Source organism: Python bivittatus, unplaced genomic scaffold (genome assembly GCF_059951505.1).
Source record: "Python bivittatus isolate LINGU-HERP-01145 unplaced genomic scaffold, Pbiv_v1 ctg000070_np1212, whole genome shotgun sequence".
Lineage (NCBI taxonomy): Eukaryota > Metazoa > Chordata > Lepidosauria > Squamata > Pythonidae > Python > Python bivittatus.
In genome coordinates this window covers 35,292,342-35,313,193 of record NW_028277034.1, presented here as the reverse complement: position 1 = coordinate 35,313,193, position 20,852 = coordinate 35,292,342, and the positions used below count along the sequence as shown (strand labels likewise).

The following is a 20,852-nucleotide window of genomic DNA, read 5'->3' as shown; positions in this document are numbered from 1 at the left end:
TTCTTCAACCTGATGCCCATCAGATTAGTTGGTCTGAAATTCCCAGAGTTCCCAGCTCTTCAACACTTCTGGAGAACACCAGTTGTGGAAATCTTAGCTAGATGGCCCACAGAATGTCTTATTCAATGCATTCCTCTTGTAGGAAAAGTTATAGTCTAACACAACCAATCACCGATATCCAGACTAAGACTCAAATCTTTTTCTTTACTAAAAACAGATATATCATAAACATGGTTTGTTACAAAATGGACAAATGACCTGGAAATGCTACCTATATCTGTCTTGTCAAAATCTATACAGCAACTAGATAGCAGGAAAGATACAAAAAAAACCCTGTAGAGATTTCTTGCAATTCAGTTATAGTAGCCCTAGGATCGAGTTTGTATTATAGTGAAGATCATCTTAAAATGACATCCTTCCATTAGATATAAATATATTCAATGTTATTTTTGGTTTTTGGAATCTAAACTTTAAAAAAAAACAGTTTGATTACTACAAGAATTATAAAAAGTGCAATCAATTTTACAAGCAGTTTGCCAGGCTAATTAATCTATAAAGACTTTTTAAGGCAGAAAAAAAGTTTGTAAAGATTAGTTCTTGGAAAGCATTGAAAATCTTAATATTTATAAGTTTCAAAATCCTATGCAGGACCTGTGATGTTAAGCCAGCTTCTCTCTAAACTTTCCAGATGGCTGGGAATGTAACTTCAAAAATTCTCATAATGTCACATTAGAGTACGTTGTATTACATTTACACGTGTCCCATAGGCAAGCACCTAGGTCTAGCACAACACAGAACTGGGATAACAACCTAATCTTCTTCTTCTTCCTCACTCCATAAGAACCACTGAATATTGTCAGCAAGTAATTCCGGACATGTGTATAAAGCAAATATCACAGTCATAAGGAAAGAAACACGGTCCAATCATTACAGAACAGCCATACACTCAACAGCAAGCTCATTTGACTTCTGGGCAGCTGACTATGCCCTTAAAAAAACATGCACCAGCCATTTCAGGACGATGGAAATGTTAATAGATTTATCATGCATGAGTTCTGAATAGGTTGGGGCAAATGTACACAATTGGACAAAAAAATGGGGGATTTAACAGAGATGGAATCTTTAGACTCCATCCAAAAAAGGAACAAGTCAGTGTGTGGATCACAAAGTTGCACTTTAGCTGCAGATGTGCATATAGTAGACAGAAAACAGTAATTTATTCTTGTTCTTGTAACAGATAAAACAGGCATAAAACATATTTTGTGTTGATATATAAACTACACGTATAAAGGGTATTCTAAAAGAATCTAACAAGTATATGTTTTATAATTCACATACTTGGTGATCTAGCTGACAAAAAAAAATCACAAGTTACAAGGGGTAATTTCTGTATGATATGCAATTTCTCTGGAAAAAGGTAATTGGCCCAGTCCAGTTATGATAATGAAAGAAACGGAAATACAGGTAGTCCCCAGTTTAAGAATGAGTTCCGTTCCCAAGGTCTGTCCTTGAGTTGAATTTGAATGTAAGCCAGAACAGTATTATTGTATACTACTGCATAAATAATATTGTGTAATTAACGCAAAACCATTGTGTACTTAACTCGAAGTTTGCTACAATAGGCTCCATTCTTAACTGTGGGTTGTTTATAACCCAGGTGTTCTTAACCTACATGTAGTCACAAGTACTTGAGTTGATTGGGTAGATCCAAAGCTACAGCTTTAAAGAAAACTATAGCTGTGTTGAAATTAAGTCCCATTAATTGTATTCTATAAATATGAGTTAGATTTGCATTCAATCTATTTGTTTTAATGGGTTTCAGCACTAAAGATTGAATGAAGTCATTAGTCTCCCAAAATTTTGGGGGGCCAAGTTTTATGTCATCCTTGCAAAATTATTTAAAAATGTACACAGGTATTTAAACAGTATATGATTTATGGAATCCCTTATCCAAGATAAAAAGTTAAAGCTTTACATCTGAAGAAGGGTTTTGATTTAAAAACAAAACAGAACCCAAAACATTGACAGAAATAATTTACTGCATTTATTGCTCTGTTAGTGACAAGAAGAATGTTTTTAAAAGTAAGGACTTCTGTTCTTTAAAGCACTTTTTTCTTTAAAAAAAAAATCTAACAGCCTTGGAACTATTTCCTTTTGTATAATTTAGAATGTATTAAGGACATTCATATTTCTTAGATATTCTGCAGTATTAGCTACAGAAACTGCAATCACAATGGTACTTGACTTTGGAGAGATCAATTCTGTTGTTCTAATGGGAGATAATTTTAATTAATTCTTTGTTTCTTTGTTTTGAATTAAATTCTGCAAAGAATCTTGGGTCATTTTAAACAAAAAAATTGTGACATAGACTCTTGTGTATGCATGAAATAGACACCTGGGAAAGCAAGCGTGTAATATAGATAGTTAAATAAATAACTGTTCCCTGATTACAGGAAAAAAAAAAACCTATATACAATTATACACACCAACACACATACATGTCTTCATTCTGTCTTTTTGTGCTCTGAGTGTGTATTCCTGCCACCTAGGCAATCATTTCATGCATCACAGAATATGGGTTCTAGTTCAAAGCATATTTAGGACTATTATCAGAAACAATATACGCACATTCACCCTACCCCATTATCCTCACCCAGTGCATGGTTGTGTTGGATATTTGTCAAGGTTAGGCAATGATGATATTGTCATAAATACAACAACATAATATACAGAGCATAAATGATTACAGATTATGATCAAATGCATACAATATCCAGTTTGGGAGTGAACTATTCCAAATAACTGGCAAGAGGAACTACTATTATCTGAAGTGAGCTATGCAGATTTGCTATAATAAATGTTCACTGTATCAAATCTACTGGTGAATGCCAGAGGCCCCACTGTGTCTGAATTTCTTTTTGAAAATGTTTGTATTGTGAGATTAATGGGCAGCTCTACAGTTTATTACGGATCTCATCCAAGCAGCTAGGAAATGAAAGAAATTGCTTTAAAAGGTTCTATGATATTCTGCTTAGTTTTCAGATCGAGGGTTTTAGATATTACTGTTACACTTTGTAGAATTTAATAGAAAAATATTTTTGTTCTGAATTTATGAAAAACTGCATGTATATCTGTGTATATATGTATGTATGTATGTATGTTTATGTGTGCATGTAAGCGCCTGAATTAACTTCTAAAAGAATGGCAAACTATTTGTTCATATTCATTACTACTGTTCTGCATTCACGATTGTATATTTTAGGTTTGCATGAAGTCTTTTTTAATTGTAAAAATAAGATTTAAAAATCAGCTAGAACTGCTGGTCAACAATGTTACTTTAGCAAAAAACTGAAGAAGCTAATCAGATGCGAAAACTGATTATCCTTAGCTATATTTGGCAAAGCTGAATTAATGTGTAGAGGGTGGGTGGGAATAAAATCAGCAAAGCATCTGCAAGGGAAAAGTAGTTGTCTGTTTTTGCAACCATGTACCTCCTGCCAAATAATCAGTGGATGTTTCCTTGCTTCTAGATGCAGAAATGCAGCTATGTAGTGCTTTGAATCTGTGTGGTATGATTATCTTCCCCCACAGCATTACTCACCTTCAAGTCCCGATGGACTACGCCCATCTGATGGCAGTGTAGCACAGCCTCCAGGATCTGCTGAATGCAATGACTGCATGCAAACACCAGGGGGCGTATATTAGTTCGAAGCTGTACACTCACTGTCTGTATAACCTCAGTGAGACTGGGTTAAAGTGCAAAATGATGAACAAACTGAGATCGTGATACACAACCTCTCAAATATGTATGGACCTGCATTCCTCTGCTAGAACAGCTACTTCCTCAGACAATGTGAACGCGCACTGTAAAGTTACATGCATGGTTTAGCCCATTTTTATGTAGGGCATTAACAAGAGGGAGACAGATTGGTTCAGGCTCAACCTCAACAAAAGGGTTGAAGGGTCTATTCTTGGGCATGCACGTAATATACTGATAGGTAGACAATGAGAGCATATCAGTTGTGATAAACCCATTTTACAAACTTGGGTTAAATATCTGGTGCAGTTTGTTCCTTCCCTCCCTTACTTGCCTTGAAGGCCTTTTTGCACCAGCAACCCTGAAAATAAATTTACTTTTAAGTAGTTTTGTATTTGAGATAAATTATTCACCCTTCATGGTTTCATTTAGCCAAGCAATTATTTGATCACTCTTGCCTGAGGGATCTATCCTACTCCAGCAGAGCAATGCATAACCCGTCATTCTGCTACAATAACCCATTGTCTCTGAACAGAAGTGGTGTTTTAAACCTGCAGGCTAATATCTATCACAGACAAAGGTCAGCCACAGATACAGGCTACCAGACTGATGCAATCGCCTTCCACAACGGGTCCTGATATCTCTCGCACCTACCACATCCCTTGGAAGGTCACTGTCTTAGCAGTCCCTATTCTACCTTTTTCTGTGATGGACATTAAACCTGTGACACTTGCCGAGTGGAAAGCAGCGTCATGCATTATCCATTTCTCATATTATGGGTGAGGAGGGATAGCCAAGGGAACTTCTCAGCCGACCCACCCTTAAAACTCAAGCCAGGAAGGAAAAACAGAAGAAGATGAGAGAGGGAGAGAGAGAGAGAAGCAAATAAAATAATAATAACTTCTTAGCAAACCTATGGGGCACCAGATACTGACCTTGAGGTCTCTGTGCACTATGCCATTTAGGTGACAATGATTAACACTTTCTAGAATCTGCTGTATACAATGACTGCAAAGATACAAGGGCAGAATGGGAGGGGAAAAAACATTTTAAGGCACATAATCACATTAAATACAGAAAATAATAATAATAATAATAATAATAATAATAATAATAAAAAAATAACTTAAAATAGCAATAAATTAAAATAATCAAATCACATTTTTGGACAGATTTATTTACACACAGAACTGAAACATAGCATTTCTCTCTTTCTCTTTAGGAAAATTGTTAAGAGAATCAAAAGAAATGACATTTAACATATAACAGATAATGCTGCTAGGTATAAGCCTTTGGTGGAATTTTTGCTGAAATATGAGAGGAAAAGTTAAACATATACTAGGTGATAGAACTACAGTAAATAATGTAGGCTCGTTGTAGCTAGCAGTGCAGTGTAAATGTTGTCAACATAAATAGCATAGAGAATTTGTGTAAACACTGGTCACTATCGTCAATAATACGTGTAGTGACCAAAAAAGAATTTGGCTTATTAACTGGTCAGTGTGTTCTGAATGATACTGGAAAATATGAAGCTGGGGTTATTATACAATCTGGAGAGTGTGCATATTCACTTGGAGAGCATGAATATTTGCTAACCAACTTAGGTATCTATATTCTAGTGTCCAATGTGACTAAGAAAGAATGCCTATTAATTGAACAACAGACACATCTCTATGCAAATCCTTCTAATATATGCATGCTTTCCACATATTAATTAATGGTATAATGGCTATTTCTATGTGCATTCTCCTTTCATGTTTAACTCCAACATATATACAACATTTTTATACAGAAACATAAAGGGAAAAGTAAAACAGAGCAAAAGCAAAAGTAAAGCACAAAACTTCTTGAACACCAAACAGTTTAATAGAACATAAAACGTGGAAAAAAATCAGTGTTTAATTGAAAAGTGCATTTGTAGCAGTCAGTTGATTAGCAGTCATCTTTGAAAAAAAAGTGGGGAGTCTCTGAACTTGATTTAGTAGGATATAGAATTCCTAGAAAAAAACCCCTCTGTCAATTAGACAACCTTGTTGGAAGAAGAGGCAAGTATCTTTTTCTTCTTCCTCTTCTGCTGCATTGCTCTTTTACAGAGATCACAGCACATGACAGGGTGCTGCATGAAGCTTTTGGGGAAAGTAGAGTCAGCAAAAAAAACTTCTCCTTTCCTCCACCAGATAATGCTGCTCATGAACAGAAGTGACCTTTCTGGTATTAGAGATGACACTCTGCTTCCACCCATTCATTTATTTATCTCTCTTTCTACCTCAATCTCTATTTTTATTACACACTTGTTAAATATGGGAAAAAATAGGCAAAAAAATTAAAGATGGACCTTTAGATTCTTTGAGTTCAGTACTAAACAAAGTAAAGAATCATTCCTCGCTTTCACAGCAATAGGTGAACATTTTATTGGTGTCAGTTGGCCTAAAAGACTGAACATTACTTTGATGTCACTGGTAGATTGGCAGGCAAAGAATAAAGCCACATGGACTCAGTTCTCTACCTGTCTGCAATGGAAAAGAAAAAAAGCTGAGCCGGGTGGGTTTCAGATACCGGCTAGTTAGGGTGTTGGAACTCATTAGTTTGGGAGTCTTTCAGAATTTGCTGACCTCCTTGATTTTAGCGGGCCCAAATTATTCAGACCAAAAGTATCACTCCTTTCCTTTCTAAAGATTCTAACAAAAGCTAGTACAAAAACTTGCTACATGAGCAAATCAATCACTGCCATACTGATTTTTTCCCCTTTTCTCTCAAGAACAGCTCAACTTCTACAAAATCATTTTTGTAAGATAGGATATTTTGGGTGGGACTGGAGGAAAGGAAAACCACACTTTACTAGAATGAAATTGCTTTAGGGTAATGACATCACAATGAAATGATGTTAAAGGTTCCTACTGTATGAGGAAAGATACTTGGATCCAACCCGTAGAATAACAATGGAACATTTATTTGTAGAACCAAATTCTCATATGATAATATTCCAGTGAGAAATGTATTGTGGAAACAAATATCTAAGAATAGACTCTCCACAAAAGCGAACAAGTGGAATCCCTGTATGCTGAATGAGTGCTGTTTTCCAAGACTATATATAATCCAAGAAAGGTTACTGTAATTTGCTGCAGGGTATTACACTAAATTAATCACATTAAAAGTAAGTCTTTAAAAAACAACAACAGAAACAGATGATTAAATTTTTTTGAAAATTCAGGACTGACCTTGCATCTGCTTCACTGTAATATTCTCTTGCAACAATGTCCTCAAATAATTCACCTCCAGTAACTCTATTAATGACATAAAACATTTTTACAGGTAAAACTAAATTATAAATGTAATTTTTACCCAAGTTTTGCAAATACAGTACTGAATTATGTGGCTGATTCATACAATGAAGGATCTGCAACCAGACTCAGTTCTAGATGCAGATAACGTGTCTAACCTTAGTAAATAAATGTTTACTGCACTTGCACATTACATTTTTTAAATCTACTGACTCCCAAACATTCTGCACAGGAGAATTTTTGCCCACATAAAGTATGAACCTTCCCTTAGCCTTATGGCCTTTCAGTCATTCACTGTTCAGGCCTTCATCATATAGTCCAAAAGGATGGCCTATTTTACTGTTTTTTCCAAACTACATGAAAAATCATGAATGAGTTGGTGTATTTCATTGTGGGACCTTTATAATATAATGCATAAATTATGAACTGCACAATTTGTTAGTCTGTCTAGTGCTGCTGTCCATTTTCAGTAGATATGGCAAAAGATTATCTTGCAAGGATTCATACCATTTCAAATTGCCACTCTATCACTTTGGATGAGATACCAGCTCTATTTGGCTCTTATTTTATATAAAGCCCTTCATACATAAGAACTTCAATATTTAGCTGTATTTTTTAAAAAGTCTAAATAAACTATCCAATAAAGAATCAAGAGAAAGCAATTCATATTAATAAGCAGATAATGTTAAAATGAGGGTTTTCATTTGATTTTTTTTTTATTTAGTTCAAAACACATTGTTCTGTGAGGTCTGAAATGAGACATTTTAAGGCAATAACAAGCCCACTTAATGACCTTTACATTTGGCTCAATAGTGTTTTCAGCAAAAACAATGTGCTTCATAAACAAAAAACCAATTCTTTCTAAAATATCTTGCAATGCTGGATATAACTGGGTGAAAGGGAGTTTATTACTTAACAGCAATTATGTATTTTTTGTTTAGTGACCTCTTTCTTTTTATTACAGTTTCAGTAAATCATATAGTAGCCTGAAAAATTTCAGTAAACAGGTTTGCAATACAAAACATGTTCCCATCTTTTCTGACAAATCTTATACATTTGGAATTATTTTCTGTTATACTACAACTTTTTTTTCAACATTTATTATCGCATTGCTTGTATGCTTTCTCCTCATTTCTCTTCAAAATAGCTTACCTGTTGCTGCAGAAAACATCTTGGTTTTGTTAAACTGGAAATTCTGGTTTATCTCCAACTAGAAACCAGGAACTGATCAGAACTCACAAACCACAGTTTCCTGTTATTCTTTATTAGAGTAACTAGTGGCAAGGGATCAATATTATGTGATATACGTTATGTTGTTAAATGCAGTTTTTTTCATAATCTTCTTCGTTCTTAGAGAATCCCCCTAAGAAAGTTCATTAACGTTTATCTATTTTCCATAAATAGATAACAGTAGTTATAAACATGGATTTTACTTAACCCTTCACAGTGATGCGGTGCGGACATGGTGAACCAGGGTTACCTGGAACAGACTGGTTCCCCTGCAGATACGATATAGCCATCAGTGCCTTGAACTGTAAGTGTACACCATGTACAGTGGCTTCTTCAGAGCCATATAGGTTAGTGTGTTTTTAGGTTTGCTTATTGTGCCCTCTGGCAATCTCCGCTCCATTGCTTTTTAATCTGGTTCATGTGACATAGTATTTCATTTTATATATTAAATGCTATAGGACACAAACTACAAGCAGGCAAGTTGACTTACAAATCAAAGACTAGGTAATGAAATCCTTCTTCTGATATGCTGTCATGAAGTCGCACTGTTGAAAGAAAAGAAAGATTTTCCTAGTTTTTTTCTAGCTTCTCCTTTTTTTATTATCCTTTCCTTCTACCCTTCTGTTAACATCTAACAATATTCTACTCTTTTCCTTGGGTTACACCTTCCATTGGAAACACTCCCATCATGCAAAACAGATACATTTGTAGTATCTTAACATAACTCTATAAATGTCATAGACTAACATCTAATGTATTTATATGCCCTTTACATACATAAATCATTGCAGATTAAATTGCAGTTTTGATAGCTATTTGGAGGCCCTGAGTAAGTCAATCTATACATGAAAGAAAAATATGTTTTTCCTGAACCCATTAAATAACAATCAGCACATACAATGTTTCAAGTGTCAACAAATATTGGGTAGCAAACAGAATAAACTGCTCATCCATTACCTTAAAAATGAAAACATGCAGAAGATATAATACAAAAACAAAGGCACATTATCTTTCACGGCTTTCAGAGTGAATCCATCAAAAACACTTTGTTCTAGCTAGAAAGGAATGGATGTGGAACTCAAAACATTTTGTTTTATATTAGGAGTCTGCAGTCGATGCATGGCACTTTATACTGGCAGAAGATCCACTATACAGAAAGGTAACTGTGCCACACATTTCCATTTTTCAAGTTCAGGTTTGAAATGAACCAGGCCTTGGTTCAAAACACATTTCTGAGAGTTGAAACCAGTGATCTGACCTTCGAAATGAATAATTAGTTTTATCAAGTATCCATTTGACTCCTGGGTAGAAATGCATTCACTTTCACTTACAAAAACCTCTTCTGTTTAAGTGACAACTTCTTTATGGTAAGTGGATATTATGCAATAACGGAAAACCATTTTGCTTTCTTGAAACCTGGATCCACAATACATGCACAGTCATACCTCCCCATAGTGAAGGATTCTTCAATAAATAACATTTGGGCACTGATACTGCAAAATAGTTTTAGACCCTGCACTTGATGATCGTATAACCACCACTGCAATCATGATCACTCCTTAAGTTAGCCATATTCTTACTTCAGAATAGGTTCTATTTTGTTTCAGGAAATTACACTGTATTTCAAAAGTAAAAATAAAACAATGAGAACCTGAAACTTATATTTAACCACTCCCTCCCTACTATGCATATTTTAAAAAAGGAGGAAGAAGAAAGATGCTGTGGGAAGCAGTATAGGCTGGACTTCTTTGCTTTTGCCCAGTCACTTCTTTGAATTATCATTTGGGTCCCCCCACTGTACTGAAATCCAGCCCTGATACAGGCATTTACTGTCTTCAGCAGTCCAAATACTATGTTCATATGGGAATCACATGACTAGAGGGGAAAAAAATTAAGCCTCCTTGCATCCTATTGTGAACCATTTAACTTATTTCAGTATAATTTCTAAGTTAGCTTTGTATCCTCCTAATTTCTATGCCATCTATTCCCCACTTAACTAGCTTGTTAATCAGAATTTCATGCAATATTTGTCAAAGGCTTTCTTGAAATTTCATTTTAAGACAGATTCAGCAAAGCAAGAATAAGTGCAGAGAAAGGAAATGAGGATGACCAGGAGATCAGAAACTACATTTTAAGGACAAGGTATGTTTACCCTTTTAGGAAAAAAATCTTCAACAGTAGATCAGTTTGATAGTAGAACCAGTTACAAAGAGAGTAATGACTTCCCCTTGACTGGACGAGCGAAAGCTAGACAGTCATATCCATCCAGGATGTTTTTATTGGGATTTCAGTACTGAGAGAGGTTTGGAGTTAATACCCTAAAGGATCTCCTGAATGACTGCATGATTCTATGAACATGTGAAAGGGTAACACATCAATCAATCAATAAATTTATTACAGTCATCAACCAAGTGGCAATTTTATAAAAGTATATACCTTGAGTCTAAAAAGTGATAAACCAGCTAAAATCAAATAGATTTGAAGTTACAAATTCTAGTTAATATTAAAATACATTTATATCACAATCTAAATGAGCTCCTTAATCAAAATTAAATACAATCTTATTAATTGATATTATAATAACTAGTATTTTGTTGGATATAAACATATATAAGAGTAAAAGTAAATATAAGATATAAGATATACAGCAAAAGTTAATACAAAGGGTATGTTACTGCAATTTCCCAGTCATAATCTGACGGATCTTCATTGCAGTTGCGCAGATCCTGGCTACCTGTGCTGTAACAGTTGGCTGTTCATCTATAAGCAGCATTTGCATATAGTCTGTATCTTTACACCCAGGATATTGAAAGATAAGTGGCACTAAACCTTGAGGACAATGCCTGAGCTTTAGCCACAGGTTCGAGGAAGCTAGATGAACTCTTGCCTCAACTTTTATCATACCTACTTCCAGCCAAAGATACGCATGTGGCACACCTCTGGGCATTTGGAGGGCCGCTCTGATAAACTTTGATTGGACTCTTTCCAGGGAAGTAATACTTGAAGTTGGAGAGCCAATGAAGGACCCGTAAAGGAGCTGGGCTAACGGCTTAGCCTGGAGTAGTTTAAGAGCTGCTGGTACATAATACCCTCCTTTGTGCCGGAAGAATTTTAGGATAGCATTTGCTGATCTTTGTCGAGAATCGGCAGCATAATCACAGTGGGTGTGATGGAATGGAATTATGAAGGCCAGGCTCAGGGAGATAAGCGTGTTCTTAGTTCACCGGAGGAGTGTGGGAAGTTCAAGAGAATGAGGCTGGCACCTCCCTGAGGAATTCACGGTGTTGTGGCTGGCTGGCTTGGGAGCTAGGTTTCAGTCTGGGGAGAATTTCTGTCTAGAGGTAGTAGCTAATAAACACAGTAGAACTGAATTTGCATTGTCTCTTGGAGTTCTTTGGGCTAAACCTGACAGCAGGCTTTCCTCAATCCCGTAGCATACATAACTACACCTAAATACTTGAAGCTAGTCACTTGCTCTATTCTGTGTCCATTTATATACCAGGGACAGAATTTCGGCCTTTTAGCGAAGGCCGTGATCTTGGTTTTCTGATAATTTATTTCCAGCTGATTGTTGATACAGTATCGGGCCAGAGATCTCAGAGATCTCTGTTAAGGCCTATAGGTGTCCTGGAGAGTATAACCGCATCATCTGTGTAAAGCAGCAAGGCAATACTTTGGTCCCCTAATTTGGAGGGGTGAAAATCCGGGTGATTTAGACATCTTACCATATCATTAATATAAAAGCTGAATAGTAGAGGAGCCAGAATACAACCATGTTTCACCCGCTTTTGTACTTTAATAGGCTCTGAAAGGGATCCTTGCCTTTCAATACAGTATTCTCCCATTGCTTTTTTATAATGGAAGTTTAAAGAGGCCCCTTTGAAATGTATGTAAGCTGAATCCAACAGTGCTGTTACATCAGTGACAAACTTCTAATACTTATTGTGTGGAAATGCAAAATCAATACTCTGATTCTGCTAAAAGTAGCTGCTGCACAATTCATTACCACTCCATTATGCTAACTGTAGCCTATTCTAGTTCTTCCTTTAGCCCCTGCACTAAGATTAATACTACCTTTTCTATTTTTTTCTACTAGCCTACACAGCTTTATCTCCTAGTGATAAAACTTAAAGAATATTAAGATATTAAAATAATAATTATAAAAATATTAGCATTTTCTGTTTTGAGAATGTTTTGAACCAAGAACAATCTGCTCCAAAAACTAGTTTTTTACATTTCATTAAGTTTTAAAGTTTATTTCCCCCCTTTTTGTTCATTATGTTTAACAAACAAATGCATATCACAATAAAAGCCTGGTCATTCTCTACAAGCATGCCATTTTTAATTTTTAATTAATTTATTAATTTATTAAATTTCTCCCCACCCATCTCCCCCCAATGGGGGACTCTGGGTGGCTCACACAAAACATTAAAACTATAAATACATATAAATACATAAAACATAAAAATGTAAACCATACATTACTAAAAAAGGAGAAAGTCCAAGAAGATGATGGATCTGAGGCTGAAGATAGCAGGCCTCTATGGAGCTAGCCATCCCCACACTTGATGTATTCCCTCCCCACCCCAGGCCAAGTGGCAGAACCAGGTCTTCAAAGCCTTCTGGAAGGCCAGGAGTGAGGGGGCCAATCTCACCTCCAGGGGCAGAGTATTCCAAAGAGTGGGAGCTACAGCAGAGAAGGCCCACCTTCTGGACCCCGCTAATCGGAGTTCTTTTACCGAGGGGGTCCAAAGCATGCCCTCTCTGTGTGATCAGGTGGGATGGGTTGAAGTCATGGGGAAGAGGCGGTCCCTTAGGTAACCTGGACCATTTTAAAGTACCTAACACATTATTAGTATAAATAAAAGAACTACAATAATAAAAATAATTTTTAAAAACCAGCATGAATATGAATGATAATGTACAAGCAAGGAGGAGGTTTAGCTCTGAAGTTCTTCCTGCCCTAGGAAGGCATGGAGTGTATTTACAAATTATATTTCTCTAGCACTGAGCTGTACCCAAGTACCATATCTGTTTTTTAAGGATGCTTTTGGGGTTTATATGAGGCTCAGAGGCTTTTGTTAAAAAAAAAAAAATTGATGCTAGAGGCTACAGTACTTTGCTTTGTTGAATGCCTGCTTCCTTTTTGTTTTTTATAATTGAAAGAGGCTTTAAAACATTAATTCAGGTAAGTCAGCCTGGTAAGTGGTCATGCTACTGCCTGCACATTTCATATTGCCTACAACTGCTTTACTATATTAAATGCATCTTGATGTGAGGGAGGGAGGGAGGGAGGGAGGGAGGGAAGGAGCTCAGAAGAAACGGTATTTGAGACATAATTTGGTATTATCCTTCCAGTTGTCAACACTGTGCAGCCAACTTCCACCTAACTTTGTTAGAAACAGAAATGTTTCACTACCTTAGCAAGAGCTCCTAAAATCAATCAAACTGATGGCTGGCAGAAGCAATTTTCAGTTTTGATTAATGAAGGACAGGGTTGGCAGATGTGAAGTTTGACTTTTAGTTGGCACCTCCAAACCATTTCCAATCAGCCTCTTCTACTGTGCATACTGATCGGTCCATGAGGCCATCACTGTGTTATCCCTCAAAACAGACGATTTGCACTGTCTGAATTTACAGTTTTCATTCCCCTAATTAACACGTGTATTGGAAACATGGTATATTTATTTCTAACCTCAATTAATCAGTTTTATCACATTTTGGTTCCTTGCTAAACTGTTTTTACTTATTCCTCAGAGATGGAAAAGAAGGTAACTTTTGAATGTCTTATTAATACAAGCAGCTAGCTACATGAAGTTCACAATAAATTCCTTTATTTCAGGCTGACTTGAATTTTAAAAACAAATAAACTGTTATTATCTGACCATATTTCAGATAAAAGTATAAATGTAAGAATATGATACAGTATAGCCAAATGCAAGCGGGTTAAAACAGCAGATTATAAAAGGAGTATATGTATGTATGTATGTATTGATTGATTGTATTAGATTTAAAGGCTGCTTGAAATCAGAATGACTCTGGGAGGTTTACATTTTAAAACAATAAAAATAATAATAAAAAATATGTCCAGACAAGACAGACTAAATATACTACAAAAACATACCCGACAGGTTCAGTTGCTACCCTACACCCAAGGCCTGGGAGAACAGCTGGGTTCAACACCATCAGGGTAGGAACCTCATGGATCTCTGGGGGATGCTATTCCAGAGGGCAGGTGCTGCAACAGGGAAGGTGAGCTTTTTGTATCCTGATAGATGATATTGTTTAATCAACAGGACCCAAAGCTCACCAATTCTGTCCCAACTTACTGAACAGGCAAAAACCATGGCAGAAACCATGAGGTCCCTCAAACAGCCTGGCCCTATGCCACAAAGGGCTTAATAGATGATAATCAGCAACATGAATTGTATCTGAAAGCTGACCAGCAACCAGTGCAGCTTGCAGAGCAGGGGTGTCACATACACATACTGAAGCATGCCTGTTACTGCTTGTCCTGTTGCATTCTGCACCAGCTGTAGTTTCCAAATCATCTTCAAGGACAGCCCCATATAGTTGCAATAGTCCAACTATGTGGTGACTAAGGCATGAATGACTATCTGGAGGGCCTCCTGATCAAGAACATGTGCAACTGGCACATTAGATGGAGCTATGCAAAGATCCTCTTGGCCACAGCTGCTACCTGCTCTTCAAGCAGGAGCTGTGAGTCCAAGACAATCCCCAGATTGTGTGGCAGGCTCACATGGGGAAATTGAACTCCATCGAAGACTAAAGTTGGAAGGTCCTCAGATTTAGGGGGCCAAATATCCACACCACTTGGTCATACTACAATGCAAGTCATTGGTATTAAATGCTTTATTTGGTTGGATACCAATCCTGATTCAAACGCTGCTTAACTAAAGAGCATTCCCAAAGATTAGCAAAGGAAAAAAATTCTGGCAGTGTCACATACTCTTTTAGCTGAGCTACACAGGGATGTAAGTTACTTTGCATTGGAGGTAGAATCCAAGAAGAACAATTTTATTGTAGCCACAGAAATGACAGACGCTATTCTACATATCCTAAACTGCTTCTGACACCATCTTTACTTGAGATACATGAGCCTTGAATTCTATGTGCACATAGAAATAATTGTGTAGTTTCCAACTATTTAATTACTCCTTTAATTTATGAGAAATGAATGATCACAATGATAGTTTTACCATAGTTATCCAAAAGAAGAAAATTCTGAGTGTAAGGCAGCCTTCCTCTACAAGAATAGCCGATGGGGTGCGGGTGGGAAATAGACAAAACTCGGCATAGCATAGCTTATCTACCTTGTCAATTTGGGGTTGTCAACCCTAGCAGAAACCAATACTAGATATATCACCCTTCCAAGTAAATATTTGCTTGTGTCATACTGGTATGTTCGTGTGTGTGTGTGTGTGTGTGTACACACACACACACACACACACATTTGCCAAAAGCCAGACTCCATAAAAGCAAAAGGCCAGGTAGAGAAGAGATAAAAATTGCAGCTTTAAATCCAATTCACATATTGTAAACCATAACTTACTTAACCATGGTTTGTTGAACAACCACAACTTGCATGTCTTGCAAGGTGTGATGGCTGAAGCTTGCAAGGCCAGAAGCAAAGAGCTGCAGACCAGATAAGCCTGTTATAAAAACAGTGTGATGTCCCCCTTCATATTCTAAGAAAAGAGCAGCAAAAAGGGAGACAGAAAGAGACTAGGATTTAAACCCTTGGATTGGCATGCATGTGTACACACAAACACACACACATATACCCCCCACACACTTATTTTATGTTGGAAGTCCTGCATTTTATAATTATCTGCACAGATATGACTTTTTCTAGTTTATAATAAAGCTTTTATTTAAATGGGTTGAATCCCTGAATGTTCTCCTGACAGTCACTGAGTGCAGGGAGTCACATATCTGAAGAATCAAAATGAATCAAGACGTCCTTGTGTGAAGTCTGACACAAGGCACAGGCAATGTGGTACTACAAGCCATTGGCTTCAAATTACAGGAATTAACAAACTACAATGGTCATAAAACCCATTTAACAAATCACATTATCACTCATTTAGAATTTTAACTTGGATTTCATAGTTTTAACTCTACCAGGGAGTTTCCGATACTAAGATAAGCAGGAATTGAAGAAGAATGCATCTTGGTTGTACCAGATTTACAATTTCCAAATCGATACATGAATGAAAATGTAGTAAGAATGGGCACTTTTCCAAATTATGTGAAGCAGTTCCTCAACTATCTACTTTTAAAACAACCTATACAACAACACATGGATGGGTGAAAATTACAGGTGAACACTTTACGAAACAGGCCCACTCAGCAGAATTAGGACAGTGCACAGCAGGCAGACAATGTTTAGCTGAAGAAAGGCATTGCTGAATTGTACATTTCATTATTATTATTAATTGGAAACTGTAGAAAAACCTTCCCTTTTAGTTTTTATATTTTGTTTTTATCATATGGTTGTTTTATTTATTTATTTATTGCCTTCAATTGAGTTTTTGACTCCTGGTGACTGCTCGGACAAGTCCTTACAGTTTCCTTGGCAAGGATTTTTGGAAGTGGTTTGCCAATGCCTGCTTCCTAGGGCTGAGTGAAAGTGACTGGCTGGTTTCATGGCTAGGACGGAACTAAAACTCAGAGTCTCCTGGTTTCTAGCCTGATGCCTTAACCACTACCCCAAACTGGCTCTACTTGTTATATAATATTTTCCCTGAAATGAAATTTAGTAGTTCTGTTTGCAACTATTACTCTTGCATTATCTTCATTATTATTTGTATGGGTTTAAATAATTTTTAAAAAATTTAAAAAAGGTTTAATGTGATGTCCATGGTCACACACAGAGCCACATTTAGAACTATTTTGTAATACTGCCATTTCTTATTAGGCAATGGAAACTAGTTGTTTAAGACAGTGTTCCCCAATCTCAGGAATTTTAAGATCTGTGGACTTCAACTTCCAGAAGTCCCTAGCCCATGAATGGGCTGGGGAATTATGAGAGTTGAAGTCCACACATCTTAAAAGTTGCTGAGGTTGACAAACATTGGTTTAAGAAATTCACACAGCATTAGGTTAAAAGCAAGCCAGCTGGCCAGCCAGCCAGCCAAACTGTTTGTATATTATCACCCTCAAATACAATTCAGAAGGATATGATCAGGAAGGAACTATTTCATGGTCATTTCTTAAAACCCAAAGTATAATAATAATCATACAGTATTCACAATGACAGAACTAGTCAATAACATTCTCATGCAATCTTGTTTTTATGATCTTATTTATCTTGTTTTTATTTATTTCTTAAAGTGTTTTAAGAGTTGTGATATTGTTTTTACTATTGGTTGTACGCCACCCAGAGTCACGTTTAGTGAGATGGGTGGCTATATAAATGTGTTAAATAAGTAAAATAAAATAAAATAAGGGTGCGGCTACAGTAACCACAGAATAGTTTGAAACCAGCTACTGTATAGTTATTTATATTTATATACTTTAGCATATAGGAAAACCAGATAAAGATTTCCATATGATAAGCTGATTATCTCATTATTAGCCTAGTACCTAAACGGACTCGCACTTGTTTGTGATCCCACTGAATCAGAAGTAAGCACTTGTGGAAGTGGTTTAGAGAGAAGAGATGGAAATCAAGAATTGTACATGCATTTGGGTTTATCTATAAAACTATTTTTGGGCATCTTCCAAGACAATGTGCAACTGAAACCTTTAAAATAATAAACAGTGAAATGTGCAGCTCGTCCCAACCAAAATAGAAAAGGTCCTTTGTATCTCGTATTGTATACCTCTCAGCACTCCTGAAAGAATTTACAGCTGCACGATCCTAGGACAATGTGTCTGAATTAAGGAGGAACATCAGGATATGAATAGTTGCACATCTGTATTCCCTTTGAAATTATAAGCTCAACGGTGCAAAGTGTGCAACTCTTTTATCTGGGAAATGTCCAAGATACGATAAGAAAAAAAAAATGTTTCCTTAGCTCTCTAAATTATTCTAGACCCATTGTTAAAGGGACATAATTGCTATAGTACTTTTAAATAAATAAATGTATATAGTGAAATTTACTAATAAATATAAGGCAACTAGGGGGACGCGGTGGCGCAGCGGCTTAATGACGCTGAAAGTTGCCGGCCAGAAATGGTTGACACTTCAGCGGTTCGAGTCCAGCCTTCGCATTAAACAGGGTGATCTCCTGTTTCCTCCCCAGTTCCTGTCAACCCAACAGTTCGAAAACTTACGTGAGTAGATAAATGGGGACTCTCACTCCGGTGGGAGGAAAAATGCTGGCGGCGCCTTGCAAAAAAGGAGTTGGGAGCAGTTGCCGGTAAGCGCGAAAAACCGTGCGCGCCCGAAAAGGGCGCGAAGCAACGGAAACCCCGCCTCCTGCACTCGCCAGCTGGGCTCTGCCCTAGGAAGGAGGCTCTGGCAAACCACTTCCGAAACACTTGCCTTGAAAACTGCAAGGACTCGTCCAAGCAGTCACTGCAGGGTCAGCAATGACTGAGCGCAGACACACACACAAAAAAAAAAGGCAACTACCAACAAAGAGATGGTATATGATCATGTTCTCTTGAAAAACAAATTTACTTTGAGAAGCTTTATCACTGCTTCTTTGTTATGTGCATTTAATGTCCTGCCCAGCTACAATGTTCTGTAACGGTTTCTGAAACATGGTATTTTCCTTCTATATAGTAGTTCGTAATAATAATAATCCTAGATGAGAATTAGATACTGGTTTTGCTACTCCTTTCTATAAACATCCCACTGATTTTTAAAATTACAGCATTTTCTTTTTTAAAAAAAAAAAAATTAAGAAAATCCAAATAGATCATTTGTTTTTACAATGAAATGTCCTTCTTAAAATGTTTCTTTTTACATGAAATATTGTGAAAGGCACACATTCATCGGTACCAATTATTTGGATAGACAATTATGGCAGAAGATTATACTTTAACTGCATTTTAAAGCATAATGTTTAAAAGGTAACTCATTCTCCCAAGGATAAAAAGGGTGCCATTAGTAATAGGCAGCACATTTCCTGGTCAACTATGGCAGTTGAAATATTTATTTAACTTGGTTAGAAGTTGATGTAAACATACTTAATCTCATGTTAAAGGAGGCTTTAAGTGCTTTTTTATGTAGAAAAGTGAGATAAAAATATGTTACATAAATAATACATTTCATTTAAAAAAACATATGCTAATGGACTAAAGTTTCATAAAATCAGTTTTTGAAGATTCTCAGATCTTGATTCAAAGGAAAAAGAAGCTGTCAGGAAATGTGTGCAATGACGGATAAGGACCTGTTTTCCTCAGGACCCAGATTCTTCTCATGCTCTGCTGTTTCCTTTCACTTCCAAGGAAAATTGGCATTATTCAGTAACACTTACATAAGAAGCCTTAACCAAGTCAGAACTCTCTTTCTCTAGGACTTACATAAATTCCGTCCATTTCACAGACACAATTGCCCTTTTCATGTGGCCATCAATCTACACCCAACGAACACATTTCAGAGGACCCGAGATTGTGTTGCTTTTTGTATTTTGTCTTTTTCTTAGATTATTAAATGCTCTGTCTCCATTTTGTTTTGGGACTGAAAGCCATGCTATGAAGCACGTGGAGCAACAGCTGTGGTGCTGCTATTTTCATATGGCTCCTCTGCTGATTTACATGCTTCCTCTGGTAACTAGATTGTCAAGAATTTCCCAGATATATACCAAGACCTGAGAATGTCTACTTGACTGCAAACCACCATCAAAAACCTTTAGCAGGTTTACTACAATAAACCCTAGAACTGTTGCCATTCTCCTAACAAACCAGGATGCTTAGCTATCATTTGAGAATCTTCACAGTGTCATGAGTTAGTCTGCGCACAAATGGAAGACACATGGCAAGAAACAAGTGAAGTACAAAAAGCATGTATTCCATATGCCCACTCCCACTGCAGCTTCTATATGCTGTGCTTATTGTATAAAACAGGCAGGTTGTCTCCTGTACAGCCATCTCTAGAGTTCCTCAATTAGCATAGTCAGTGCAAAGAATTCTGGAAGTTGAAGTAACACATTCAAAGGACATGGTGTAGTATGTGTGCCTTCAAGTCAGTTTCTGACTCCTGGCAACTGCCTGGGTAAGTCCTTGCAGTTTTCTTGGCAAGGTTTTTCTGAAGTGGTTTCCCATTGCCTTCTTCCCAGAGCTGAGAGAATGTGACTGGCCCAAGGTCACCCAGTTGGCTTTGTGCCTAAGGTGGGACTAGAACTCATGGTCTCCTGGTTTCTAGCTGTACACAACGTACAGATTCTATGTACAGAAAAATTCACACAGGTTCTCTATACTTAAGCACCTTCCAGCTTCCATGCATTTATTGTACATGGGTGGAAGACTGTCAGAAAGGGGCTAAAGTTTTACACTATAATAGAGTCTCTCTCTCTCTGTCTCTCTCTGTTTATGTGTCTGTGTATACAGACACAAATACATACATAAAAATAATATAGCAATATACCCGAGTTGGTGGGAATCAATAG

General features: G+C 36.8%; 1 protein-coding gene across 11 annotated transcripts in view; it reads right to left on the bottom strand.

Moving 5' to 3' along the window:
• The window catches only part of CAMK2D (calcium/calmodulin dependent protein kinase II delta), a 142,902-nt gene that overhangs the window by 52,287 nt on the left and 69,763 nt on the right, over positions 1-20,852 (bottom strand). For 8 of the 11 annotated variants that reach the window (XM_088132928.1, XM_088132932.1, XM_088132930.1 and 5 more), the window contains exons 4-6: positions 8,759-8,813; positions 6,976-7,041; positions 4,693-4,765 (exon numbers count right to left, since the gene is read on the bottom strand). In XM_088132928.1, the coding sequence (XP_087989054.1) occupies positions 4,693-4,765; positions 6,976-7,041; positions 8,759-8,813 (194 nt within the window). Of the gene's footprint in view, positions 1-3,601; positions 3,675-4,692; positions 4,766-6,975; positions 7,042-8,758; positions 8,814-20,852 lie in introns of all 11 variants that reach the window. The other 3 variants (XM_088132935.1, XM_088132937.1, XM_088132936.1) reach the window with 1 other exon arrangement.